General features: G+C 43.2%; 2 protein-coding genes across 2 annotated transcripts; one reads left to right on the forward strand and one right to left on the reverse strand.

Annotated features, from left to right (window-relative positions):
• The first annotated feature begins 513 nt into the window (after positions 1-513).
• On the forward strand, positions 514-8,530 carry LOC111233723 (insulin-like growth factor-binding protein 5). Its single transcript, XM_022761612.1, has 4 exons — positions 514-1,041; positions 5,222-5,430; positions 5,895-6,014; positions 6,145-8,530. Exons 1-4 carry the CDS (start codon positions 708-710, stop codon positions 6,280-6,282), a joined length of 801 nt encoding a protein of 266 aa, XP_022617333.1. The 5' UTR covers positions 514-707; the 3' UTR covers positions 6,283-8,530.
• Positions 8,531-9,609: 1,079 nt separating this feature from the next.
• On the reverse strand, positions 9,610-23,698 carry igfbp2 (insulin like growth factor binding protein 2). The gene is made up of 4 exons (XM_022761622.1): positions 23,299-23,698; positions 12,326-12,507; positions 10,737-10,877; positions 9,610-10,366 (listed from the first exon to the last, which is right to left on the reverse strand). The coding sequence occupies exons 1-4, from the start codon at positions 23,696-23,698 to the stop codon at positions 10,208-10,210; spliced, it is 882 nt and encodes a 293-aa protein (XP_022617343.1). The 3' UTR covers positions 9,610-10,207.
• Positions 23,699-24,181: the final 483 nt, after the last annotated feature.

The raw sequence follows: 24,181 nt of genomic DNA on the forward strand, positions 1-24,181 counted from the left end.
GCCTTGTTCTTAAGCACAAACAACCAGAATATAATCGTTTTTAAAAGGCTGGGAACGTTGAATGGCCACTCTGCAGCGAGAGAGAAAAGGTCTTATTCATCGCCTTCAGGAGCATCGTCTCGTATCTGGCAGATCTGGAGACATGCCAGCACCCGCCCTGTGAAATCAGCATCTGAGCGCACGGAGTTGACAAGTGCGCCTCCCCCTCCAAACGTTGTTTGACATACCCATCGTTATAGGCTTCGCCTCTGGCAGTTTCTTTTTTAAAAGGCAAGCTCAAAGCCACAGATTATACATTCTGCTCACAAACCGTGTGGGTAAAATAACCAACAGAGAGAGCGCGAGTGGGAATCTCTTTCTCATTTGGAGACAAACAGCTTGCGCGTAAACGGCACCGGGCATCACTGAAGGGACAAATACGTGGTGTCTGGATATTTTATTGTCTTTTTTAATAGATTGGTGACTTCGAGGTTGAAGGACAACGCAGGGGGTGGGGGGGGGGTCAGTGTGTGAATCTCTTTGTGGATTGCGAGCATCGGATGCGGTGACATTTGGAACCTTAGCGCGCAAGGCACCTGTGGATGCAGCTAACACCCCCTGATGGTTGGACTCAAATCTTTTGCCAAGAAAGGATTCACCACGAGATTTAGTTGATAATCGTCGCGGTTTCGGTCAGACACTCTGCAGTTTTAGACGTGAAGCGCACCATGCTGCTGAGAGTTTCCTTCCTGGTGCTTCCCCTGCTAAGCATTACCGGCTGCGGCTCGTCGTACGTGCCGTGCGAGCCGTGCGATCAGAAGGCCCTGTCCATGTGTCCGCCGGTGCCGGTGGGCTGTCAGCTGGTGAAGGAGCCCGGCTGCGGCTGCTGCCTGACGTGCGCGCTCGAAGAGGGCCAGCCGTGCGGCGTGTACACCGGGCCGTGCACGCGCGGGCTCCGCTGCCTGCCCAAGAACGGCGAGGAGAAGCCGCTGCACGCGCTCCTGCACGGCCGGGGGGTGTGCAGGAACGAGAAGTTGTATAAACTGCTGCATCCGTCAAAAGGTAGGCCTGTGCAGAGATGACTGATTCAGATCACAGTGACTGTAATTACGCTTAAACAGGTCACTGACAATTTGAACATTAATTAACTCAATGAATTGAGTCATCAATTGATGGCTGCATAAATCTGTAGTGCTGTCCTTCGTTAACCAATAGTGTCAATACTCCTGATATTCATGTCAGCTCTGATAGTATTTCTATTGCATTGCAGAAATCATGTTTCCACCCGAAGATCTAAAGGGCTCTGGTGCAAAGAAATAGCAAACAGCTGGACAGAGATGTTACTCCTCCCTTGTCAATGCAGGAATTTTAATGAAGCACACAAGTGACACCCACACCCACAGTCAGCCAGTGATGCAGTGGCATGTGAAACAAAAAAAAAGACCTAGACTGTAATCACCAGTCCAAAAATCAATTCTCACACACACTCAGTCATGAAACTACTCGTCAGGTATGCTATGAACGTATTTTTATGTTTACTGAGGCTGAGGGATGAAACACAAAGAAAGAGGGTGAAGGGAGGCTGGATGCCCTCCTCTGTCTTTGGAAGCCAGTGAGGCTGATACGGGTCAACTCACAGCCCTCCTTAAGACGAGTCGACACCTGTCGTTACCAAGGCACACGACTCAAAAGCCCTCATGCGTCTTGACCCTGTGAACTCTGTCAACAATTGGTGCCGAGTGCCGATCAACCTGTCATCTCGGTTTGAAAGGCCCTTGTGGGGCTGCAAGCTTGTAAATCAGTAGGTTTCGTGTGAGTGGCCCATCGCCTCGGGGCCCATCAGCTGACATAAAACAAGGGAGAAGATTACAGGTGGTGCTCTGCGAGGCTCCTTGTTGGCTCCTTTGAATGGCAGTTCAGGGACAGTCACTGTGTCTGCTACAGGGAGCACTGAGGAGAGCTTTGTGGGAATCTTGGCTTGTGGCCCTTGCACTCACTATCTCCGAGGTGTGAAATCCTATTTTACCATCTTCCCTTCGTCTACAGTTTCTTGTCTTTTCTTTTTCCTTTTTTGTCTTTCAGCCTGTCTTTTGTCAACCCCACCACACACCTCTACTTTTCCTCATCTACCACCTGTACCTTTTCCCACACCTAGCCCACCTTTTTGTCTCCATCTCTCTATTCTCTCCCCCCACACTGCTTCTTCTCCTCTTTCCCTGCCTGGCTACTGTCCCTCCTCATCTTTTCCACCCTATTCTTATTCTCCCCCCATCCCTGGTTTCACCCGTTCCAGTCTGTCTTGTGCTTTATTTTCCTACAGATTGGAGTTTTAGTGTTGAAGCAAAGCTACTCTGGAAACATAAATAATCTCACTGGCTGAGTTAAACCTCAGTGGGCTGAGCCAAAGAACCACAGTTTTTCTGGCTAAGTAACATTAGCATTAAGTCCAGTAACAAACGACAGAAGATAAGAAAGAAGCATTGAGACATTGCCAGACAAATATATCAGTGTTACATTCAATTTAGCTCTATCAAAGATAAGCATGTTCTCTAGCTATCCATCTGACATTTACAGTCAGTTTTTTTGTTGTTTTTATCATCAGTTTTCTTTTTAGTCAGTTTGCACTCAAAAAAAAAATCTTTGGCTGCACTCATTCAACCGGGGGAAGACCATTTCAACCTCCAGAGCAGATCTGCATCTGAGAAATTACTGTAAACTCCAATCTTCTATTCATCTCTCCTTCCCCCTTCCTCCCTTTCCCACACTATCATCTGCTCCCTCCCACCTCACTTTGTTCGTCCCACCCTGGTCCCTTCATCAGGCTCTCCCCCGCTCTTCTACCTCCCCCTTTCCCTCCCCTCCCGCCCTCTCCTCTCTCCCTCTCTGTCTCGGCACTGCAGGCAGGCCCAGGCTGTGCAGTGATTCAGCAGAATACAGGCTGAGCGTGGGTTACTGATCCCCCCCCCCCCCTCCCGTCTGTCTGCCCGTCAGCTAGCTTCTCCATTAACACCACATCTCTTGCTTGGCGCTCACTCGACACATAAATTAAACAAAACCTATGTGCACACTGATAAAACTGACATTTCATGCATAGTGGAGAAGATTTATTAAACCATATATTCATGATGTAAGTAAGCTTTTTGCACAGCTACTTTAATTCACCACTATGGAGGAGAGCAGTTATCATTAAACCTGCATAGAAGCTAAAAATAATAGGAGTATTTGTGTTATGCTTGCAAGTGCATGTGGAACCATGAAACTCTAGTTAAGAGCAAAGGAAGGAAGGGAGGAAGGTTTTTTGTTCCTGCAGGGATCCGGCTCTCCAGGATCCCTGAGTCTCTCAATTCAAACTTGAGGAAAAGAGAGAGGAAGAAAGGGGAAAAAAAATGAAAGACATGATCACTCAGCACAGGTCAGATTAGACAAGATGGAGGATTAGCAAGTGAAGACTTGATTGGACTTAGAGTGGCTGCTGATCTGCCTCAGCTTTCTCTGGAGAAAAGAAAAAACTGTGTCAGCAGGAAACTGGAGGGAATCTCTCGGTTTTTCCAAGAACCTGTCATTATGGGCACTGATGACATCATCATGATCTTCATCATCATCACTGCTGGGAGAGGGGGCTTGGGAGGTTTTAAGCATCATTTGAAACAAGGCAGTGACCTTGTTTCACCGCCCAGTTAGCTTAGTAGCTTAGCGATCACGTCAGTGCAGAAATGGAGGGGTTTATATGCAGAGTTTGCAATCTGCCAAAATGCAGCGGAAACAAGTGCGTGACACAGCAGTGGAAATGGGCCAACTGTGGCTTAGGACACATACAAGGATAATGCATGTTTAAAGCTATAAATGAAGTGAAATATCAGTTTAAAGCTTTTGGGAAAGAAAGATCCGGCCTCAACACAGTCGTTGTGGTCGAATGAATAGAGGGTGGGATGAGGGAGAGGGGTGAAGGCTGAGGTTTGTACAACTGTGTGAGACTCCCCAGAATTTCGCAAAGAGCTGTATTTTTGCACAGATGAAAGGTGCATGTACATGAGGGCTTCTGTGGGGGTTGGGACCCAAACTGGGCTGCGGCTGTTTGTGGTGGCTTGCCACATGACAAGTGTAATAGTATGTTTTCATGGGCCTGGGTGCCAGGGTGAGACTAAATGTCTCATTTAGGTCACTGGCTATAAAAGTTTTAAAACCCCTGGTCTACATATACCCCAAACTGGCAACCCAACTTGCCATAAATGTAGGCTATGTTGTTCAGTATGTCAACACATCCAGTCTGAAACTGGCCAGTAGCCACGAACTGTACTAAATAAGCATTTAGCTTGTGCAGTGAAATCATCACGTTGTGTTGTGACGTTTCCAAATTCGACACTCCTGTCCTGTGCCCTCCTGAGTTTGACTTTGCTTTTTAATTTTAGCCACTCAAATAGGTACATTTCCAGGTGGGAGTCATCATAGTGCTTTTGATTTTGACCCCTCTTCAAACAGTCTCTTGAAAGCAACAGAAAAATGCTTTGAAGCCGTGTTCGCACAGGACTAATATTACACCTGTGGACATTCAGTTGTTCGTAATAATTGGTATCATTGGTTATTTTAATCCTGCTACGTCTGTAATTTGTAAAGTACCGACCATACCGTGGCGAAGACAGTTCTCTGATAATAGTAATCCTGCGTGAATCAAGCTTCAGATAACTGCAGCTGCACATTCTTGTTCTTGCTTTTGTAATTGTGTTTTTATTCTGTTATCCCCATGCCTGTAATAATTTAAGAAAGGAGTCAGTTGTGAACTGAGGAGTTTTATGCCAGTTTAAAATGTGAATTTAATATAAACAATAACATGAAATGGATTTTGGATGGAGTTTTGAATGACTTTTTAGGGCTTTTCTTTTTTTAATTATGGGATTTTTCAAAAATGAAAGCACATGTTTGGCGGAGACTTTATTCAATTCTAGTGCAGTGGGAGTGAGAGTGGACTTTGTGACCACTAGTAGCACTGTGGGGTAATGTTTTCATTTGTTTGCATGTCACGCTCTACTAGCACATGCACAAGTACATAAACAGTATGTGCATGCACGAGCACGCATGTGCAAAACACATTCCTGCCAGATTCTGCATGCAAGCCATACGATGTCCTTCAGTCTAACACAATTTCCCCGCTGACTGTTGGTCAGATGTAAACAATGCAGTTTTCAAAATTAAATGCACTCAACCCTTTTATTAGGCCTCAAACCTCATGTCTTTATCCTCTCAGATGAATCTAACGATGACACCCTGCTGCCCGTCCCCGAGTCAATGCTGCCCCAAACCAAGGTGCCCTTATATGGAAGAGACCACATCAGCAGTCGGAAGTTCCAGGCCATGAAGCAGGCCAAGGACCGCAAGAAGCAGCTGGCCAGGGTGGGACATGCCAGCAATCTGGACTTCTCACCGCTAAGCCTGGACAAACTGGACCCCGAGTTTGTAAGTGAAGTAGACACTACAAAGATGCATACCAGAGTGAAAAACTGACTCAGCTCAGAGCAAAGTTTTTGCTCCATTCATCGAGATTTGAAGCAACTTTTCTGAAGCATATTTGGTCTGGATATTGACAAATGCAGCTTTACTTTAAATTCAGAGCAATCGCAGATACTGCATCCTACTGCTTCAGGCTTTATTTGTCTTGCACACTGGAAGGAAACCAGTTCTGACAAATCAGCCAAGATGCCCCGCAGGGCCAGTTTCACACGTGACAACGTGGTGTGAACACGTGTGAAATGTCAAATTACTGAAGTTCTCATTAGTGGAGGTGTTTCCCTCCTCCTTATTCTTGATTTCTGGGGATTTTCGCAAATTTTCAAGGGCATTTTGAGTCATAGTTTTTAACTCTGGTGCACAAATACACACTGTGATCACACAAGCGCTCACACCTGTGTCTGTGTGTGTAGGGGCCCTGCAGGAGAAGATTGGATAATCTCATTCAGAGCATGAAAGACACTTCTCGGGTCTTGGCTCTCTCTCTGTACATCCCCAACTGTGACAAGAAGGGTTTCTTCAAGCGCAAGCAGGTATGGATACCATCTGGTTTGTAACAGCATTGTGGTTTTGAAACAACTTTGCAGTGAAGCAGAAATACCACAAGAAATCATCAGAAAACAAGCTTCTCTAACCACTTTTCTAACCACTTGTTTCTCGCAGTGTAAACCATCTCGTGGTCGAAAAAGGGGGATCTGCTGGTGCGTCGACCGGTTTGGCGTGAAAATCCCCGGCATCAACTACGCCGGAGGAGACCTGCAGTGCAAAGATCTCGACAGCAGCAGCAACAGCAACGAATGAGAGTCCAAGTGGCCGTACTCGTTGAGCCCTGTTCCTCTGAGAACCTGCCAATCAAGCTAGCACACGTAATGACTGCCAATCAGGAAAATATGGCACAAATGCTTCTATATGGTCAGGTGTGATGGACTGCGTTATTGTTTTGTTTTTTTGTTTTTCGAAGGGGAGCCAAACTGAAAAGCTTGCTTAGATGAAAGTCTGCACATGTGGGTCTTAACTCTGGCTCCCCACTGACTGTGTACTATGTTTGAGGTTAGCTAACACCTCTTCTCTTTATATCCATAGATAATAGAGAATTATATATATTTGTATGATATTGATAACCTGTTGTGTACTGAGTCTGCGTGGCAAGTTCTATATTCCTAAATTTACTCCAAGAAATAGACATATTTTAAATGATGAATTAGCAATGTTTTACTAACTGTTATTTGTGTGAATGACATGGCATGTAAGAGCCCTCAACCTACTGTCACTGAACACTATCCTACTTGCAGGAGACTAAGCAGGAAAAGAGGGGGGAGGATTCTGCAGGAGACTGGGTGTTTTATACCGTCAGTGTGGGCAGGGGACAGGCAGAATGAGCTGATAGCCATTTCTTAGCTAGGGAAAAGCAAGGGGAAACGACTAGCCTGGATCTGTCTGAAGGGGACGAAATCATCCTGTCAGCACCTCTAAAAATCACTAATTAACATGTTATATGTTGTTTGTTGAATCCATACAAAAACCAGTGTAAAAATGCCATTTTATGGGGGAGTTGTGTACCGCTCTGTTTCTTGGCTGGGAGCAGTCACTTCCCTTCGTCTCTGCAGGTTGTCTGGAGAAAATAGAAATCCGTGCTCAGAGTTCAGCATTAAATTCTAGGAAATCAAATCAGAAACTAACAACAGTATGCTTATGATTTATGGAACTGTTTTTGCCAGTTAGAGATGCTTATTTTCTCATTTAGTTCTGGTCTAAAACTTTGCCCTCACAGTGCACTTAGCAGTAACTGTAGCTCATTATTTTTTGCCACTGTCAGATGAGCCTTGTTTGCTTCTACTTGTCAAATGTTATGTTCACTGGTGAAGCAGGTTGTATTTTGGACAATCAAACCCGTCTCAATGCCGAATTAGCAGATTTAAAAATTTTCCGTATTCACTGTTGGTGCTCACTAGATTTCCTGCTCTAAGCTCAGAAAGGCTCAAAGTGCTTTCATGAACAAGCAATTAGGATAAAACCTCACTCATAAACAAATACTGTGCTGTAACAGGTTAGATATTTGACTTTTGAAAGGTCATTTTCAAGTCCTGACAACTGTGTCCACTGTTTGTTAATGGACTTAGTGTGTGTGTGTGTGTGTGTGTGTGTGTGTGTGTGTGTGTGTGTGTGTGTGTGCATGCTCTTGAGTGTGTGTATGTGCCATGCCCGTATAGTTCTCAACTTCAAATATCTCTGATTTTAAATTTGTATGAGCCCAGCCTACCCAAGCTACCAGCCAGCAAACGTGGCGCTGTGCTTTTCCCTCCACAACTCGCACCCAAATCATATGCAAAGGCCCCACGTTGCTTATTTTTCCATGTGTAGGGTCTTCACTGCCACCACACAGGCAAATCCGTCGGCTGATAGTGACTTGCTCTCAGGGCTCATCCGGTCCTTTATCCAGCAAAGAGCAAGGTCGCTGAGTTTGTATGTAAATTCAAGTGCCTTCTGCCCCACGCCACTTTGAATTTTGATTTGCATGTGGATCCATGGTTGTTGAATGCGGGAGAAAAGAGGAAACAAATTTCAGGTGTGGATGTGGTCTGGAACAATTCTTTTTTGGTTTTCAGTTGGTTGCTGACAAAGATTATCATGATCTTCTAGTCAAGCGCTGCTGAACGTACGATGACGGCGGACAAATCTCTTTGTTCTATTGTTAAAAATTTGGTCCTTTTTGTTATTGTTGTTGTTATTGTTATTGTTGTTATAATCTTAATGTTCAGTTAACGACTCTTATAATCTCAGACATTCCTAATGTCAAATCACTATATTGTGATATTAGGAGAGCTTTGACAGGGGCTCATCAGCCTTTTCTTCCCAATACAACACCTCTCTTGTGCTGTTGATTCTTGCACACATGTAAACACAACACAGTGACACTTTGAACATTTCAGAATCTCAATTTTAAAAAAAGATTAATGTGAACATTATGGTGAAATATTTATCAGGCGTGTAATTGATGTACTCGTTTTGTTTTGTTTTTTTAAACGACAAAATCACTATTTAAATAAAGTTCCTGTACTCACAAAAATGCAGATCTGCACTTTTGTCTTGAAATGTGGAAACTTGGAGATGGTAAACCGATGAGTCAGCCGGTGAGCTTTTGTGTGATAGTCATCTCTGTGACCTTGACGCTGTTAAAGACACTCAGGTGACGCTCCATGCAGGTGGTTTCCGCTGTCAAAACCCACTGTGACATCACCGATGGGGATGTTTCCACCCCTAGTGCTCGCTGTGTAGTTAGCATAGCTGCAGACACTAAAATGCTCCACAGAGCTGAGGGGAGCTTCAAAGCTGGGGGATAATTACCTGTGTTCATCACTACGAGTGGCGACTATCACATTACACATTACATTTCACCCATTATTAATATGAAAATATAGGATTAGAGCAGCTTTACGATTTTTTGAGTAAAATTCAACAAGCCACAATAGGTTGAAACAAGAACTTAATCATAATGGCTTCGATTTCACTCATGATGTTAAGGGGGTAGGTTCAAAAACTAAGGCTGCATGTTCATAAATCTCAGTCATAGGGTTTTTCCCAGGATTTGAAACGCATGCTGCAGTACAACCAAAAAGCTAACACACTGATGAGTCTGTTTTCTGTATTCACATTTTTTGGCAAAAAACTCATTTTTTTCTTTATTTTCCTCTAATTCTCAAACTAGCATTACAAATGCATTTGTATGCCTCTGTCAAGCAGCCAAGTTGCAGGAAGTATGTTCACAATCTTCTTGAAATAATCTTGAAATAATGGCCAAAAGTCTTTTTGCGGAACATTATGATTTCACAGTGAAGTTGACCTTTGACCTTTTGGATATAAAATCATCATCACTTCATCATCATTTTCTCTTATTAGACATTTGTGTTAAATTGTGTCATGATTAGCGTATGAATTTGGGAGTTATGGCCAAAAACCGTGTTTTGTGAGCTCACAGTGACCTTGACCTTTTGACCTTTAACCACCAAAATCTAATCAGTTCATCCTTGAGTCCATATAAAGGAATTCCATCATGGCGTTACTGCGATATCACAATAATGCACTGACTCTCACTGGCGCGGAGGCAAAATAAAACACAATGAGCACAAATTGAATTTAATAACATTTTAATAGCGTTATCTGCTTATGACTAGGCAGTCTAAAGTCATGTCCTCCCTAGCGCTGGACATTTAATGCACGCTACTGCCAACATGTACTACGTATCAACTGTGTATTAAAAGCCAGGTGTACTCAAAGCCTACAGTATAGCATGAGGCGTAACAGTAGTCTGCAAGCTAGGACACGAACACACACCTAAAAACACCAAATATGTTGAAGGCTTTTTCGTTTTTCAACACATACAGTACAAAACACTGATAACAGAGCAAATCTGAGCAAAGTCACAATTAGTAAAGCAAAGACACTGACACTCCAGCTGACGCCTACTGAATATCTATGAGGAAAAGGAGTCTTATCTTTACTGCTCCCCTTAAAAGTAATCTGCACTTACATCCTACGCAGCAAGCTGGACTCTATCTTTCAATCCTTTTTGGTGGTTAAGATTTGAAATGTCACTGTCATCAAATGAACTAGAGAAACATACACACAGAAAGATAATATATAGCTTACTCAGATGTTCTTTGTTCCCAAGTACTTTACAGTTTTTTAGTTTTTATTTATTTATTTATTTATTTAGTCTCATGCCACACTATATCTGGGCCATGTCAGGGAGCTCCAGCTCCAGCTCTCTGAGGTACTGGCTGCAGTTGGGGTCGCCCCTCACGGTGGGGGCTGATGGGATAGGTCGGCCGGTGTGAGGGTTGACGCACCAGCACTCGCCCCTCTGACCGTGGAGAGACATCTTGCACTGAAACATAAATGATGGTTGTAAAGAATCACACACACCAATTTAAACAAGTTTTCACAGCAAAAAAACATTGATTCATATGTTTTTTCCTCCTTTAGTTCTATATTCAGAGACATTTGAGTCATTTTTCCCTACTACATCCTTGATAATGATAGAAAAGTCACCTGTTTAGCATTTCTTTTTGTTAAAACTCTCAATAAAGCATCTTTTTTCAAAGATATCTTTTTAAATACTGGTGCTTATAGAAAAAAAACCTGATAATACACACTTTTACTGTATTCGTTTGCACAAACAACAGCTATGGTTTGTCATGACTCTCTGGAATCACAATAAACTGAAACATCCTCTTTCCCAAAATGCCTGGACTCACCTGTTTGAGGTTATACTGCCCCCTCTTGTCACAGTTGGGGATGTGCAGGGCATACAGGTCTTCCAGGGGACCTCGGTTATCTCTGAAGGGCATCTTGGATATCCGCTCCAGGACCTGGTCGAGCTCCTGCTGACACTGAGTCTTGAAAACAGCAGAGACAACAACAGCAGTCATGTTTATAGGCCCGCATAGACACATCTGGGTGTGTGAGAGCCACAAGGTTTCTGTGACACATGGCGGCCAACGTCAAAAAGTGTTTTCTAACAAAGAAATCTGATGTTTTATATAACTTTAATTTGTTTTTATTTATTTATTTTTTTTCTAAAATGAAAATCTAATTTAGAAAATGTTCAAAAGTTTAGTCAAATCCATCCGCACAACAGAAAACTGTTCCAAGATACAGCAACACTAAGATGTGCTTGCATGGAAATCGGCACATTTTTGACACAGCACATAAAATCTAATAAAATGCACATAAACACACACACACACACACACACACACACACACATACACACACACACAAACACACAGTAAACCTAGAAAGCTGAAGGGCTTTTTGTAATGAGCATATGAATCACGATTCTTGCCAGTAATGAATAATAATTCTTGCCAGTGACCTCGGGTTTACCCCACAATTCACTGAAGCCAAATGTCTTGTTGGGACACACGAGAAATAAAGTTTCTGGTAGAGCAATAACCTTTAAATGATTTTTATGGCGGGTGGAAAATACCATGATGCTGGTTAGAAATGCCCAGGGTTCACCCATGTGTCTCGGCTCCAGGATGCAGAGCGGTTCAGGTGTATTTAAGGTCAGAAAATATCTGCCTTTTGATTAAAGGGCAGCTTTTGGTGTGAGAGTTAAATGGAAGGAAAATGAACTGGGGGGGAAAAAAAACCTTCTCTTTGTACCATGACAGTTTTAATCCCCTTTAAAATTATAATTTGGTATTTCCTTCCTGAGCCTTGAAATGAATTCAAAGTGCTCTTCTCATATTTACTGACACTTTCAATTATTAACTGCACTTTGAATCATCTTTAAATACAGCAATAAAACACTTGTCAAGGAAAAATCCAAACATGACGGGCTGCTGCACCACAGGGAGGCGCTGCTTTGTTCCACCCTCGGCGACTAAAGAATATTTACACCTGCACTACTATCATGATGCCATGTATTTCAAAGAGTGCAAGCTTTAACACAATGTTGTCTGATTGTTTTAGGAATAAATGACATGACTGGTCAGTTAATCAATTATATTAATCAGAAAATCAATAAAAAAAAAAAAATTAGCTCAAACTTCAGGAATATGTGATTATTAATGTCATTTTATAAAGTAAAAATGCCGTAAACTGAACTGATTTCAGCGTCTCAAATGTGAATATTTGCTGGTTTTCTTTGTCTCCTATGACTGTAAACAGAGTTGGTTTCTCATATACAGTCATTGAAATTATTCAAACAGAACTGGAGTGGCTTTTGTTCAAGTCCAAGATATGTCTTTTTGGTAAAAGACCTTGCTGATTCCCGGTCTTCAACATGAACACTGCAAGAGATCTTTTCCTCGAAAACGCAAGCTCTGCTTTGCCTCACCTGCTTGGGCCGAGTAGGTTTGACCTCTTCCACCTTGTTGGTCTTCATCTTGGTCTTCATCTCCTGTCTATGCTGGCGCACTGCGCTCTCTTTGGGTCCCAGCCAGGGGGTCTCTTTACTGGGCTTCCGGACGGCCGGGATCTCACTCACGCCCTGCTCAGGCAGCGGCTCCACAGCCTCACCTGTAGTTGTGGAGACACCACGTAAAAGCCATCAGATCAAACTGTAAGGATCTGAGAATTTCGATTTCGAATTTATCGATAAAATGAACTGAAGCACTGTAAACAAAGTCCAAAAAAAAAAGTGTTGCCGACAAGAATGCATGACAGAGTAGAAATTAAACTGGGCTGGAAAGAATTTCAATTCTTGTTCAAGGACACTTTGATGGACACGTTTGCCGCTGAAAGCACTTAACCTGTGACTCCTCTGGACTGTCTCCCTGTGCACTCAGCCACCCTGCTGCCCTCCTGCCATCATTTTGGTAATGGATTGGGCTTTTTAGAGGCTGGGAGTGGGGTGAGATAAGCTCTGAATTGCACAGATCATTTTTCAGAGTGACAAAGAGTGCAGGCCGCTCTGCTAAAAAGGTTTGTGGAAATGGATAGATGGACTTCGAGCAGCTGCAGAGGTGACGCTGACCCCGCAGTCTGAGCTCCTTGAGCGGAATAAAATGACAACTACTGCTTCTTATTCATAGACTACAGAGAGCTAGACTCCCTGACAGTCTTCTTTTCTCTTCTTATAGTCCATGTTGCAAATGTTTGATGCCTTCAGGAGCAACATTTTGTTCATCAATTAATGTATTTTGGGTATTTTGTTGTATGTTTTATGCAATTTAATCAACTTTCTCCATTTTATTCATTTATTTTTGTTGGGAAAGTGGGCTTGGGAGGGAGAAGTAAATAAAAGGGTTTGGAAGGGAGGATGTTACCTCCCGCTGTGTGGTGTAGTGATTGGTCCTAATTGAAATGAGGGAGGTCGTTAGCTGATCCAGCACACCTGTGCCCCCCTCCAGGCTATAAAAGCTGGCCCCGCTCTCACTCCGGTTGTCATCTGCACGGTGTCTCTTTCTTTTTGTTTTGGCCTCCACAGCACAACGCTCACAACCATGCATTGCGAACACTTACACTCTTGTTTATTTAGGTTCTCATTTTGTGTTTGTGACAATTTTTCACATTGACATAACTGAGATTTTAACTAATGGTAATATTGCGGGGGGGGGCGGTTGGGGTCCAAACTGCTGTTAAAGTGTTCTGAAATGCACCAGCACAATCAATGAGTCACTCGAATCCTTTTCCCTTCTCATACAGCGGAGGAACCACATGCAGCTCCATTAACAAGCTTGTGGGCTGAGAAATGTTGGCCACCGCTGAACTTTAGTCACAGTCAGGTTTCCATGGTTGCTTTTTTTCCCCAAGTTATGTGATTCAGTTTCATAGGCAGATGTTAAAAAGTGGTGATAAATGAACACAACAGTTGATATCATCGGAGATTTAAGGTTTTACACTTGTGCTTGGAAGATTACATGATGAGTTAATGGGTCCAAACCATATTCAGTCTAATAGGGTCGAGGCAGCATCTGTGTATCATTATATCTAATACCTGGGTGAATTCAAGCCAGCTCGGCCCCGATCATGTGGTACCATCACATCCAAAGCTGCTGTTCCTGCACAGCAATCCAGAAGAAAGTTGTCCATTGATTTGGATCTATTAGAATAAGACTTTCCACTGCTTTTAACTAACAACAAAAAACTGTCAATGAAACCATCATGTCAAATAGCTGAGTCCCATCCAGTGATTCCTCCGAGCAGTTTTCATTGACTTTGACCATCTTCCTCTCTCCTTGAAGTCTTGTTAAACATCAACCTAAAAAAAAAAAAAAACCATCTCTTCAAACAGATGGAGCAAGCAATGTGAGAGTGAGAGGCCATCAGGTCCAACCCAACTTGTTGTTTCTGACAACAGAGCATACTTTGCGGTTGGGTTGGGGTTTAGGGTTGATGGGGAGGGAGTGGAAGAGGAGTGTCACTCCGAACCAGCTGACTTCAGATGAAGAAAGAAGAAAAAAAAAAAAAAAAAGTTAAATGATTCAAATTCCTTTAGAAAGCAACATGATCACATCTCAGCTCAGTTTAGCTACTAAGAAAAATGTTTCAAATAGTGACTATATGTGCTGGGAGACTGTTTATTTTCACATTTTCTCATTTCTTGCATGTATTTCACGTATGCAAGACTTCACTTGACACCTGAAGGAACGAAGGGAAATAAGCACAGACAGTGGAGAAGGTCAAATAGTCGGCCAGTAAGTGGAGAGTTCACAGTTATGCAAGGGCCAAGCTGTAACGTGCAGACTTGTGGAAAGGCATTTGTAGGACAGAGAATGAAAGCGAGTGTGTGTTACTGGTGGTGGTGGTGGTGGTGGTGGTGGACTGGAGAGGCATTCTCTGCACTCTGCAAGAGGTAAATTTGACGTCCGGTTGTAGAATATGATTACAAAAGGCCTAAGAGAGAACGGGAGAAAGGAAATTCCAAACGAAGCAATAACAAGGTGCTGGCGCCTTCTGCCATCAGATAGATGTGGTGTTGTTGGACTTCAGTTCCCCCTATGACGCTCCACCGTGTTCTCTCTGGCTTGTCTTTGAAGACCGAGTTTCTTCGCGAAAAGGGGCAAAAGTCAACTGAAATCAGGTGTGTCCTCGCATGTGTGTGTGTGCACGCGCAAGTTGTGCAGATAAACACACAAAACACTCAGGAATATTGGCAGCTGGGGTGACTTTTGTTTTGCTGTCTTACATAATCCCCACAGTATCCAAGCGCAATACCATCACTCCCTCTCTTCTGAGGAAACCTGAGCTGTTCACTCAAATACACAGTGTGGGCGCGCGCACGCACACACACACATGCACACACACACACACAGGAATTGGACAGTTTATAAGCAAGAAAACAGCAATCTCCCACTTGAATGTACACGCACACACACAAACACAGAGGGTCAGGACCCCACTTTTAGGGGGCACTAGGCCTCTGCAGTACAAGCCGTCCCACAGCGGTGGGCTGGGGATCAGCAGTATCAACAGAGCAGCAGGCCTACTGTCCAGTCTACTGCTTGAATTAATCCTCACACAATGGCCTGAGAGGCTTCCTTTCTATATCTGATCCATGTTGAATTCCCAGATGGCACGTAAGCCAGAAGTGTCATGTCCGATTGTCCAGATTCTGGTCAACTGAGCAAATGGCAGACTTGGCCGTGGTCACGGAGAATGGACGGGTTGAAAAAGGGGAAAGATCCGAGCACACCGAGCGTTCTCCCGCTCCATCGTGTTTCCATGGACACAAATCGACCCTTGTTTTGTGGGGGCGTGATGTGATGTGAAGGGATGGCGACTGGCTAGCTTAGCTTTCAAAAGTTACTGGATGTGAATGGAGTCAAGAAGCAGCTTCTCTCAAAAGCAGGACAATGGAACACTGAGACTTTCACTGCGCATCAAACATGAAGGTCACACTTTAATTTCATTTAATGGGTCCCATAGTTTCAGGACCTGATATGTTATTGTAAATTCAATTTAATTAATTACATTTAATTGTTTGCATAATCTTAGGGCACAGCAGGTCCATTAAACAGGCAAACATGAAGAATTTGTCCAATGGAAAGTATACAATTCAACATATAGGATGGAGTTTGAAATCATAAATAAATCCTTCAGTATAAATACTAAATTTACTAGAGAAAGAAAAAGTAAGAACCCTTTGGAATTACCTTTTGTTTCTGCATTAATTGGCCATAAAACATAATCTGATCCACATCAAAGTCACAAGTGTAGGCAAACACAATGTGCTTCAGCTAATAACACACAAGCAATTATTATCTTTTGTGTCTTTACTGAACCACGCCCAGTTAAACATTCACAGTGCCGGTGGATGTCCAACCTCCTTTTGGCAACAACAACCTTCGTGAGGTCTTCCAGTAGCTGCTGATCAGACCTGCACAGTGTTCAGGAGGAACAATTCAGCTGCTTCAGCTCAGACATATTCACAGGATGTCTGGTGTGAATGACTCTCTGAGGTCATTCTCTACTGGGCTCAGGTCTGGGCTCTGACCGGGCCACTCCAACAGGTGGATTTTTTCTGTTTGAAGTCATTCTGTTGTAGATTTACTGCTGCATCACCAAACTCGTCCTGAGCTCCAGCAGGTGGACAGCCACCCTGAAATTATCCAGTAAGCAACCTCGATAAACTTGGGAATTCATTTTCTCCTTGATGATGTGGAGCTGTCCGGGCCCAGAGGTTTGCAAAGCCGCAAATCATGATGTTTTCATGTTGGTATGCAGAGCATTTTTTTTTTTTTTTACAGCATGCATAGCGCTGTGTGTTCTTCCCAAACAATTCAACCTTATCTCATCAGTCTATAAAACATTTCCCAGTAGTGTTGTGGAGAGTCAGGCTGCTCTTTGGCAAACTTCAGGGGCGCAGTGATGCTTTTTTTGGAGCGTAGCGTCTTCCTCCACGGTGTTCATGGCACCGTGATTTGCATATGGTAGACTCATGAACAGAGATGTTAACCAGCTCCAATGATTCCTTTGAGCTGTTACTCTGAGCTTCTTTGTTACGTCACTGATTATTCTGCATTGTGTCTCCGGAGTCATTTGAGCTGGACGCCCACTTTTCCAGAGAGTAGCCACAGAACTAAATCAGCTCCATTTACACATAGTTGGTGATGACTCTGTAACCCAGCTTCATGCAAATCAACTATGCCGGCTCCAAGCGCTAACCCACACCTCTAATCTGGTTTCACTGACTGCGGGTTTGATAACCCCTGACTCCAGTTAGCTTTTGTGGATGTCATTAGCTGAGGGTTCACATACTTTCCCCAACCTACACTGCGAATCTTTGAATGACGTGTTCGATATGGACAAAAACAACACGATGATTTGTGTGTTATTAGTGAAAATAGATTGTGTTTGTTCATCATCCTCATTCAACTGTAACTTAAGCCACATTTTAAGACATAAATGCAGGTAACTTTTTCTTGTCGCTACATCTGATCTAACCCAAGATCACACAAAGACATCAGAGCGGCTTTGGTTTGATCTTGGTAAGTAGGAACAGAATTCACCCAAAATTGAACTATCCCTTTAAATCTAGGAATGTAGAAAGAGGTAAAAATGAAAAGAAAAAAAACTACATCTCCTCAGTAAACCTCTTAACACGCCTCTGAAGTGTGAAATAGGTCATGTGCCACTTAAGACATTCATGAAAGGCACCGCGTAGAGTAGCAGCAGTCCATCATCCATTACAAGGCCTGGTGGGACTGTTTTCCTAGAAACACAAACTCAACAGAGTGCAGAGGTGTTTACCTTCCAGGCTTTCTGGCCCGCAACAGTCATCTACCAAGCAGGCTTTGGACAGGCTCGGGCACGTACGTACACACCGTTGGCATCCATGGCCAGGCAACTCGCTGACTACCGGCACTGCTGGGTGTGAACTCTGTGGGACCTAAACTAGCCATTCGCGGGTTCCTCAGCCGTCCTGCAGCGTCACCAGTTAAAGTTTTTCATTGCTCAACATCTCAGAATGCACAGATATTCATTATTCACGTTAATGAGTTTTCCTCTAGTGCCACCCATCAGCTGAACAGTGGGTGTGAGAATGAGCATGGGGTCTCTAGACAACCTGAAGATTGTTTGTCTTCACCTACACATCTCCCTCCATTATTCAAATATATCTTATATGTATATTTGACATATACCAAGAGATATCAGGGAAACGGGACAAGAACTTGAAAAGGTTTTTTTATTTTATTTCGCCATCTTCAAGAATTGAATAACAGCGATATAGATGGGACACAATGTACGATCTTCCCTTTTTTTTTTTTTTGTCCCTCTCCCCTGCAGCGCCCTGTGTCCCCTTCCCCTCCAGTGTCAGTAGCATTTCAGACAGTGTTTGTATTGTCTTAAATCACCCTTGACCAAAAAGGAGGGTGGGAAGTTATTCTGGATCTCAATAGGCACGAGGAGATTCTTGGCACGGGTACATGTGAAGTTGACGCCTGGGGGGGAGATGGCACAAATGCCCCTGTTTTTTGGAGAAGCCTGGGGTGGGGAGGGGGATTATCTCGGAGCTATTTCAGTCCTGCGGGCTCCGTCTGGACGCCCCCGCAGGTACACAGGAATGCCCCTTGTTAGCTAACAATGTTATTTCAGCGACCAGATGGCACAGGAGGTTTTTTTTTCCCCTTTTCTTTCCACCTCATTTTTTCCTCTCTATAACGACTTTTATAACAGTACTGATAGAACAAAAGGTTTGTATCAGGTTTTCCCTTCTCATTGTCTGGACAGGTTTGGGCGACACTAACACAAAAAAAGGGTTGTTTAAGGAATTAATAACCAATTAACAGGATCTCATAATGAAGAATGGGCCTCGTATCACGTATCACTTTTTCTCATTCAGGTGACATTCAACCAAAAACGGGCTCTGTGTGGGCTCCATCGAGCAACTTGCTCCCTTTTCAAGGTCATATATGGTACGATCCCAGTCAAAACATCTAAACGCCCATCCAATCTGATTAGAGGAACCTTTATTTGGGTCCAGGTTTCTGTGGGAACAGAATATCAAGTGATACTGTGCATAAACAGAGAGGGTGGTGGGAAAACTAGTGCGTGTTAGTTTTGAATAGGGAGAGATTTCAAATATGGACATTTCAGCTGGAAATTAATGAAACATGGAATCTTTTTGTTATTAGTAAAAGTCTGAAATTGTAATAAAAATATACTTTTTGAGATTTTATCTTTATGATATCGTTAACATCTCGGAATTTACCATTGTAATCAATTCTTGGGTTCATACCAGACCCGGGAGTACTTCCTTTCATCCTCCTGGTGATATCGCTTTGAAATTTAAGATCTTCTATTAAACCTGATCTGCAATTGACAACAGTCATCCCTGGCTCATCACTATCGAGTCTCATCTGACGGAATCCATCCCAGGATACTCCATATTCCATGAATACTTGTAAATGTCTGATACAGATACTGAAACCAAAACTAGAGAGGGCTCAGCGGAGAAAGATGTACCAACATGTTGCCCTTCAGTTCGTCTGATATTGTAACATGTCTCAGTGGCTTTGGTTTAAAAGCTTAAACGTTCTCTCTATTCATTTATTTTTAGATACGAACATGAATTGAGATACCTCTGGCACCGAACTGAGACTTTACTTGAAGTGGTAGGGCTGTACATGCCAATATAATTCCTTCAGGTTATATTAATGAAAGCAGACTTGCCTGCAGTGTAACACATGCAGACAATCACTCATGCAGCACACACAAACAAACAGATCGGGGATGCTAAAGGCACAAGGGGAGGAAATAAGAGCGCACAGGATTTGGTTTTGGTCTTATTCGGCTTAACCGAGTGCAATGCATGTTTCCAATTCAGATGATCAGCTGAAATCAGTGGATCCACATGTCTGCGTGGCCCCATGCATAATTTGAAGGTTCGTCCGGGCATCCACAGAAACAACACAGGCTATTTGCTGAATTAGTGTCACAGCGACATCTCCTGTAACTCTGTCTCGGTAGCTTCAATTAAAGCAGATGTTTACAACCATGTTCTCAGAGATATAACCTGTTTTCGAGGTGCACCCAGAGATCTTTGAAATACTATTCAATAAATAAACCTCGAGTGCTGCAACAATCAATCTGCAATGATTTTACTCATCGTTTTAGTCGTCTTTTAAGCGAAAATGCCGAACATTTGCTCGTTCTAGCTTCACAACTGTGAGGATTTGATGCTTTTCTTTGTCATTTATGATTATAAACGGAGCATTTTTCAGTTTTTAGACTGTAGGTGGAACAGTACAAGGCTCTGCAGACATCAGCTTGGACTGTCAAACACCTTACTGACGATTTTGAATCTATTGCGAGTGTTTTTTCAGAGTGGCCTGAGCCTAAAAACATCCTGCTGAGCCAAATGTGACATTTCGAAATACTGAAGGTCATTTCATGAAGCAATATCTGTTCATTAATCATAAATTACTAATATGCTGCAATTAGTTGCTTCGATAGGTTAAAAATTCCCTGTGGTCTCGACCAGAGCAGAAAACGAGCCACTACGGTGCCAGAACATTTCATCCGATCAACATGTCATCATTAAGAACAGACAAAAACCTAAATGAGTTCATTGCTGCACTTTATTTCCTTCGCTTTTTTGGTTTCATGTTTTAAAGGCATTGAGGTATTTTTATATTTATTCAAACAAGAAAGGAACTGCAGTATTGTTTTTTTCATACGTGACGTCTCGTACTGAGTCTGTGCAAATGGTTTGGGTTCTTCTCCTCCTCATGTTTGCAATCGCCCGTTCACTCTTCCCTCCTCTGACTGATTTGTTCCCACAAAAAGGATCCTCTACTCCTCTCTCTAACTTCCTCCAGGTCTCTTACATGATCGCTTTAGGGTCGAAGGATTATTAGCTATGACCTTTGACCTCTTTGCTGTTAGCTGCAGCGCCGTTGCAGGACGCATCAGATCAGAGATTCGACTGTTGCTGTCAGTGCAGCTCTGGATAATCCAGATCAGATCAATTCTTGCTCTGTAAAACCTGAATGAATGTCACCTCTGACAAGATATAGCGCCATTTCCTTGGTGTTCCTTGTTAGAGGTATACAGGGTAAACTGAGGGAGTGGAATAAAATAAACCAGAAAAACAAGATGTTGAGGGTTGTAAACATCCAAATAAAGCAACTGCAGTATTTCATCCTTTGATTCTTTGCCCACGGGTGTCAAATCAGCTTAAGAGTCACCGCTCCCCCAGCTCGGCTAAATACAACCAATTCATTATTGTATTATAATCAGCCTTTTTCTCTAATTTACAGATTAATTCCTGGAACAAAGGAGATGCAGCGATAGTGCCCAGAACGTTAAAGTTTGCTCTCAATCTTCCAAAAGAGCCTGTGAGCTGATTTCTATCAGGGATTTCATTACTTCCTCTTTTTTGCTGTGTATCTGAGAAGAATTTATTACAGGAAATCAAGTCAGTGGAGTCTCAAACTGGGCCAAATGAAAGCCGGAGACTGACAGTAACCATCTGTAACACCAACAGTAAATTTATCAAGTCTTATTACACAAACTGAAAGGCGTAAGTAGAGCAGAATTTAACGGACAGCCTGTCCACTTCTTCTGCAGCTGAAAATCTGTGCGTGAATCCGCAGTTTTGACCAAAGAAGTAGAAAACTTTGAGGCACTTTCAGCTTCACTTTGATGAAAAATATCTTCGTCTTTCATTTTACGTCCTTGAGAGAGCTGCACACTTCACTTGGACCTCTCACCGTAACACTCTTTACCTCTGTCTTTGTCAGAAATCACTCTTCCATCTGCAGCAGCGAAGGCTTTTATCCAAAACAACTCCTCATTCAGCCTTTGGAGCCAATTTCTGAGCTTTTACTGTTTTCTTTTTTTTTTTTTTTTTTTTTTTTTTTTTTGAACACATCTAACCACATCTCAGAGCTTTCAACTTGCAAGCTGAAGCACAGCCTGACCCAAATGAGGAAAAAAAAAAAAAAAATCTGCGATAACTAACAAATTGCCTCCCTGCAAGCAAGCCTTTACATGATGAGTTCATGTATTTTGTTCTGTTGTTTTGCTCTTACGTAACTCTGCACTCCCTGTTTTATTACTTGTCTGTTATTGCTTGAGGAGGGCTACAGAAATAAACTTTGCTGCATAAGGTAACATAAATGTGGCATTAAGTCATTATCGTGGCTGATTATGAAATCATAAATGTGTCATGAAGCTTCTGGCCTTTTGTCAGCACGCTGGAGAGTCCTTACAGAGAACAGGGTTACTCTGAATGCCGTCTCCGGTAGTTTCTCTACGTTCCAGGAGTTCAGTGCCAAAATAAACACGTGTCAGTCTGGAGGTAAACTCTGACAAAGCATGGATTTGGAAATGAGTAGAAATCACACCCCGGCTGGCTCCACTGGACCCTCATTGACTGTGTGCGTTTGCAGCCTCAAAATCAGCCAATTAATGAGGCTGTTTACTTTTCTTCTTCACTGTGACCTGTCTTTGTTTAAACACAAACCACATGAGCCTTGCTGGCTCTGGGCCACACGAAGCTTCATTGTGACCCTCCTGCACATACATCCAACTCATTTTCCAGCTAAACAATCCACTTAACGTAGTCACTGTCAACAGCACTTTACAGTTACTTCTGGTCAAAGCCTAAAGTCCACTTTTCCAATCAATGCAGCATTCCTCCTGCTGTCTCTCTCCGTTTCTTTCTCTCCACTCCCCTGTGGAAATGTCAACATCAATACTATGATGTTTTCTGTGTCCATCCCCGTGAGTACAACTTCTGGGAATTTTGCAGGCCACTACCTCTCTTCTCTGTTACACAGTTTTAAAGGCAGATTTTCTTTTTTCTTTTTTTTTTTTTATTGGTTGAGGGGGTGATATTGGGAAAGACTGGAGGGCCAGCTGTTTGGAGCATAGCTGCAGTTAACTTGTTCCTTTTTGTTTCTCTCACCCCATGCACACAAGGATGATTCACAGCACTTTAAACAGGTCTATGCAGCACAGGGATTAACGGGAGTGTAAGAATACCTCATGCAACACGCATAAAATAGGTCATTACCCTACTTGAAGTTGAGAAATTGCACATCTCTGAAAGTGCTGGCAGTGCAAACTTCAAGATTATTTCAAGTTTGTAGGCAAATGGCTCCAAAGGGGGCTTATAACTATCAAATTAACGCGAAAAGGCTGCGGACATCAAAGCAAATCTGTATGTAATGTCATAAAAATATCTCAAGAATATCATCCACTAGAACTTCAGTGTTGAGTAACAGTCTCTATTTTTCACAGATTTGGGCTCAGCCTTCGTGACAATGCAATATTTCTACACTATTCCTCAGGCTGCAGTCTAGACAGTGTCATTAAAAATTGATAGAAGAAAAGCAGGTTTCCAGTAAACTGACTGACCGCTGGTTTGCTCCCGGTGCTCCTGGCTGAAAGTGGTCGTCTCGGTGTCCACTTTGCGCCGGCACTGCCCCTGGCCCTGCACCAGTTGCTCCAGGGGAAGCTCCGAATCGGGCGTGGGGTAGCATCGGAGACCGGTGGAACACCTCGGGGTGTACACGCCGCACATCTCGCCCTCTTGCCGGGCGCACACGGGGCAGCACCCGCAGCCCGGTTCGCGCACTATCTCCGCGCAAGTCTCGGTGAGCTTTGGGCACAGCGCCTGGCGCTCCGCGGTGCAGCCCGGGCAGCGGAACACCATCTCGGCCAGGGAGGCGCCGGCGAAAGACGCGGAGAGGATCAGCAAGCTGCAGCCCACGTACGACAGCATCGTTATAGGCATGAGGTTTTTGGTCATTATCATGGGGCGATGGAAGGCAATCCCAAGTGAAAAAAAGGGGAAGAAATGTGCATGCGAACAGGTGAAGCCGGGGGCTGGGAGGTCTGCTGGGTCCTACAAATTCCCAGGTTTGCTCTCGGGGCCACATAAGGGTGTGAATTTGGGGGAAAAGGAGGACAGAGGATTCAGTTCAAATATTATCTTTTAGCTCTGTAAAAATGTTGGCAGAAAATTACATAAAGAAAAGATTAAACTGTTACCATCTCCTTATTTTCTGCTTCAGTGGTTTTATATTACCCAGGATGAGAATAATGGTTTTAAAAGTTTGACTGAATGCATTTGAAGTTGTGAGAATACTTGTACCAGCCCCTCTACTGACTGGAGATGAAGTGTTAATGACTTTTCCGGTTCCTAAAACTGGAAGGTAATGACAGATTGTAGATTTAAACACATATTAATAAAAAAAAGTCACTTCTCCTCACATATAATTAAGAGCAAAGCGTACAG

The sequence above is a fragment of the Seriola dumerili genome, unplaced genomic scaffold (assembly GCF_002260705.1).
Source record: "Seriola dumerili isolate Sdu_G_001 unplaced genomic scaffold, Sdu_1.0 BDQW01000019.1, whole genome shotgun sequence".
Lineage (NCBI taxonomy): Eukaryota > Metazoa > Chordata > Actinopteri > Carangiformes > Carangidae > Seriola > Seriola dumerili.

Bases quoted from the DNA above. Each gene is read 5' to 3' on its own strand.
- LOC111233723 (XM_022761612.1), top strand. From the start codon at position 708: ATGCTGCTGAGAGTTTCCTTCCTGGTGCTTCCCCTGCTAAGCATTACC. The intron at 1,042-5,221 runs GTAGGCCTGTGC...TTATCCTCTCAG, and splicing joins ACTGCTGCATCCGTCAAAAG to ATGAATCTAACGATGACACC. The intron at 6,015-6,144 runs GTATGGATACCA...TGTTTCTCGCAG, and splicing joins GTTTCTTCAAGCGCAAGCAG to TGTAAACCATCTCGTGGTCG.
- igfbp2 (XM_022761622.1), bottom strand. From the start codon at position 23,698: ATGATAATGACCAAAAACCTCATGCCTATAACGATGCTGTCGTACGTG. The intron at 12,508-23,298 runs GTCAGTCAGTTT...CCACAACTACAG, and splicing joins GCACCGGGAGCAAACCAGCG to GTGAGGCTGTGGAGCCGCTG. The intron at 10,878-12,325 runs GTGAGGCAAAGC...GCTGTTTTCAAG, and splicing joins AACCTACTCGGCCCAAGCAG to ACTCAGTGTCAGCAGGAGCT.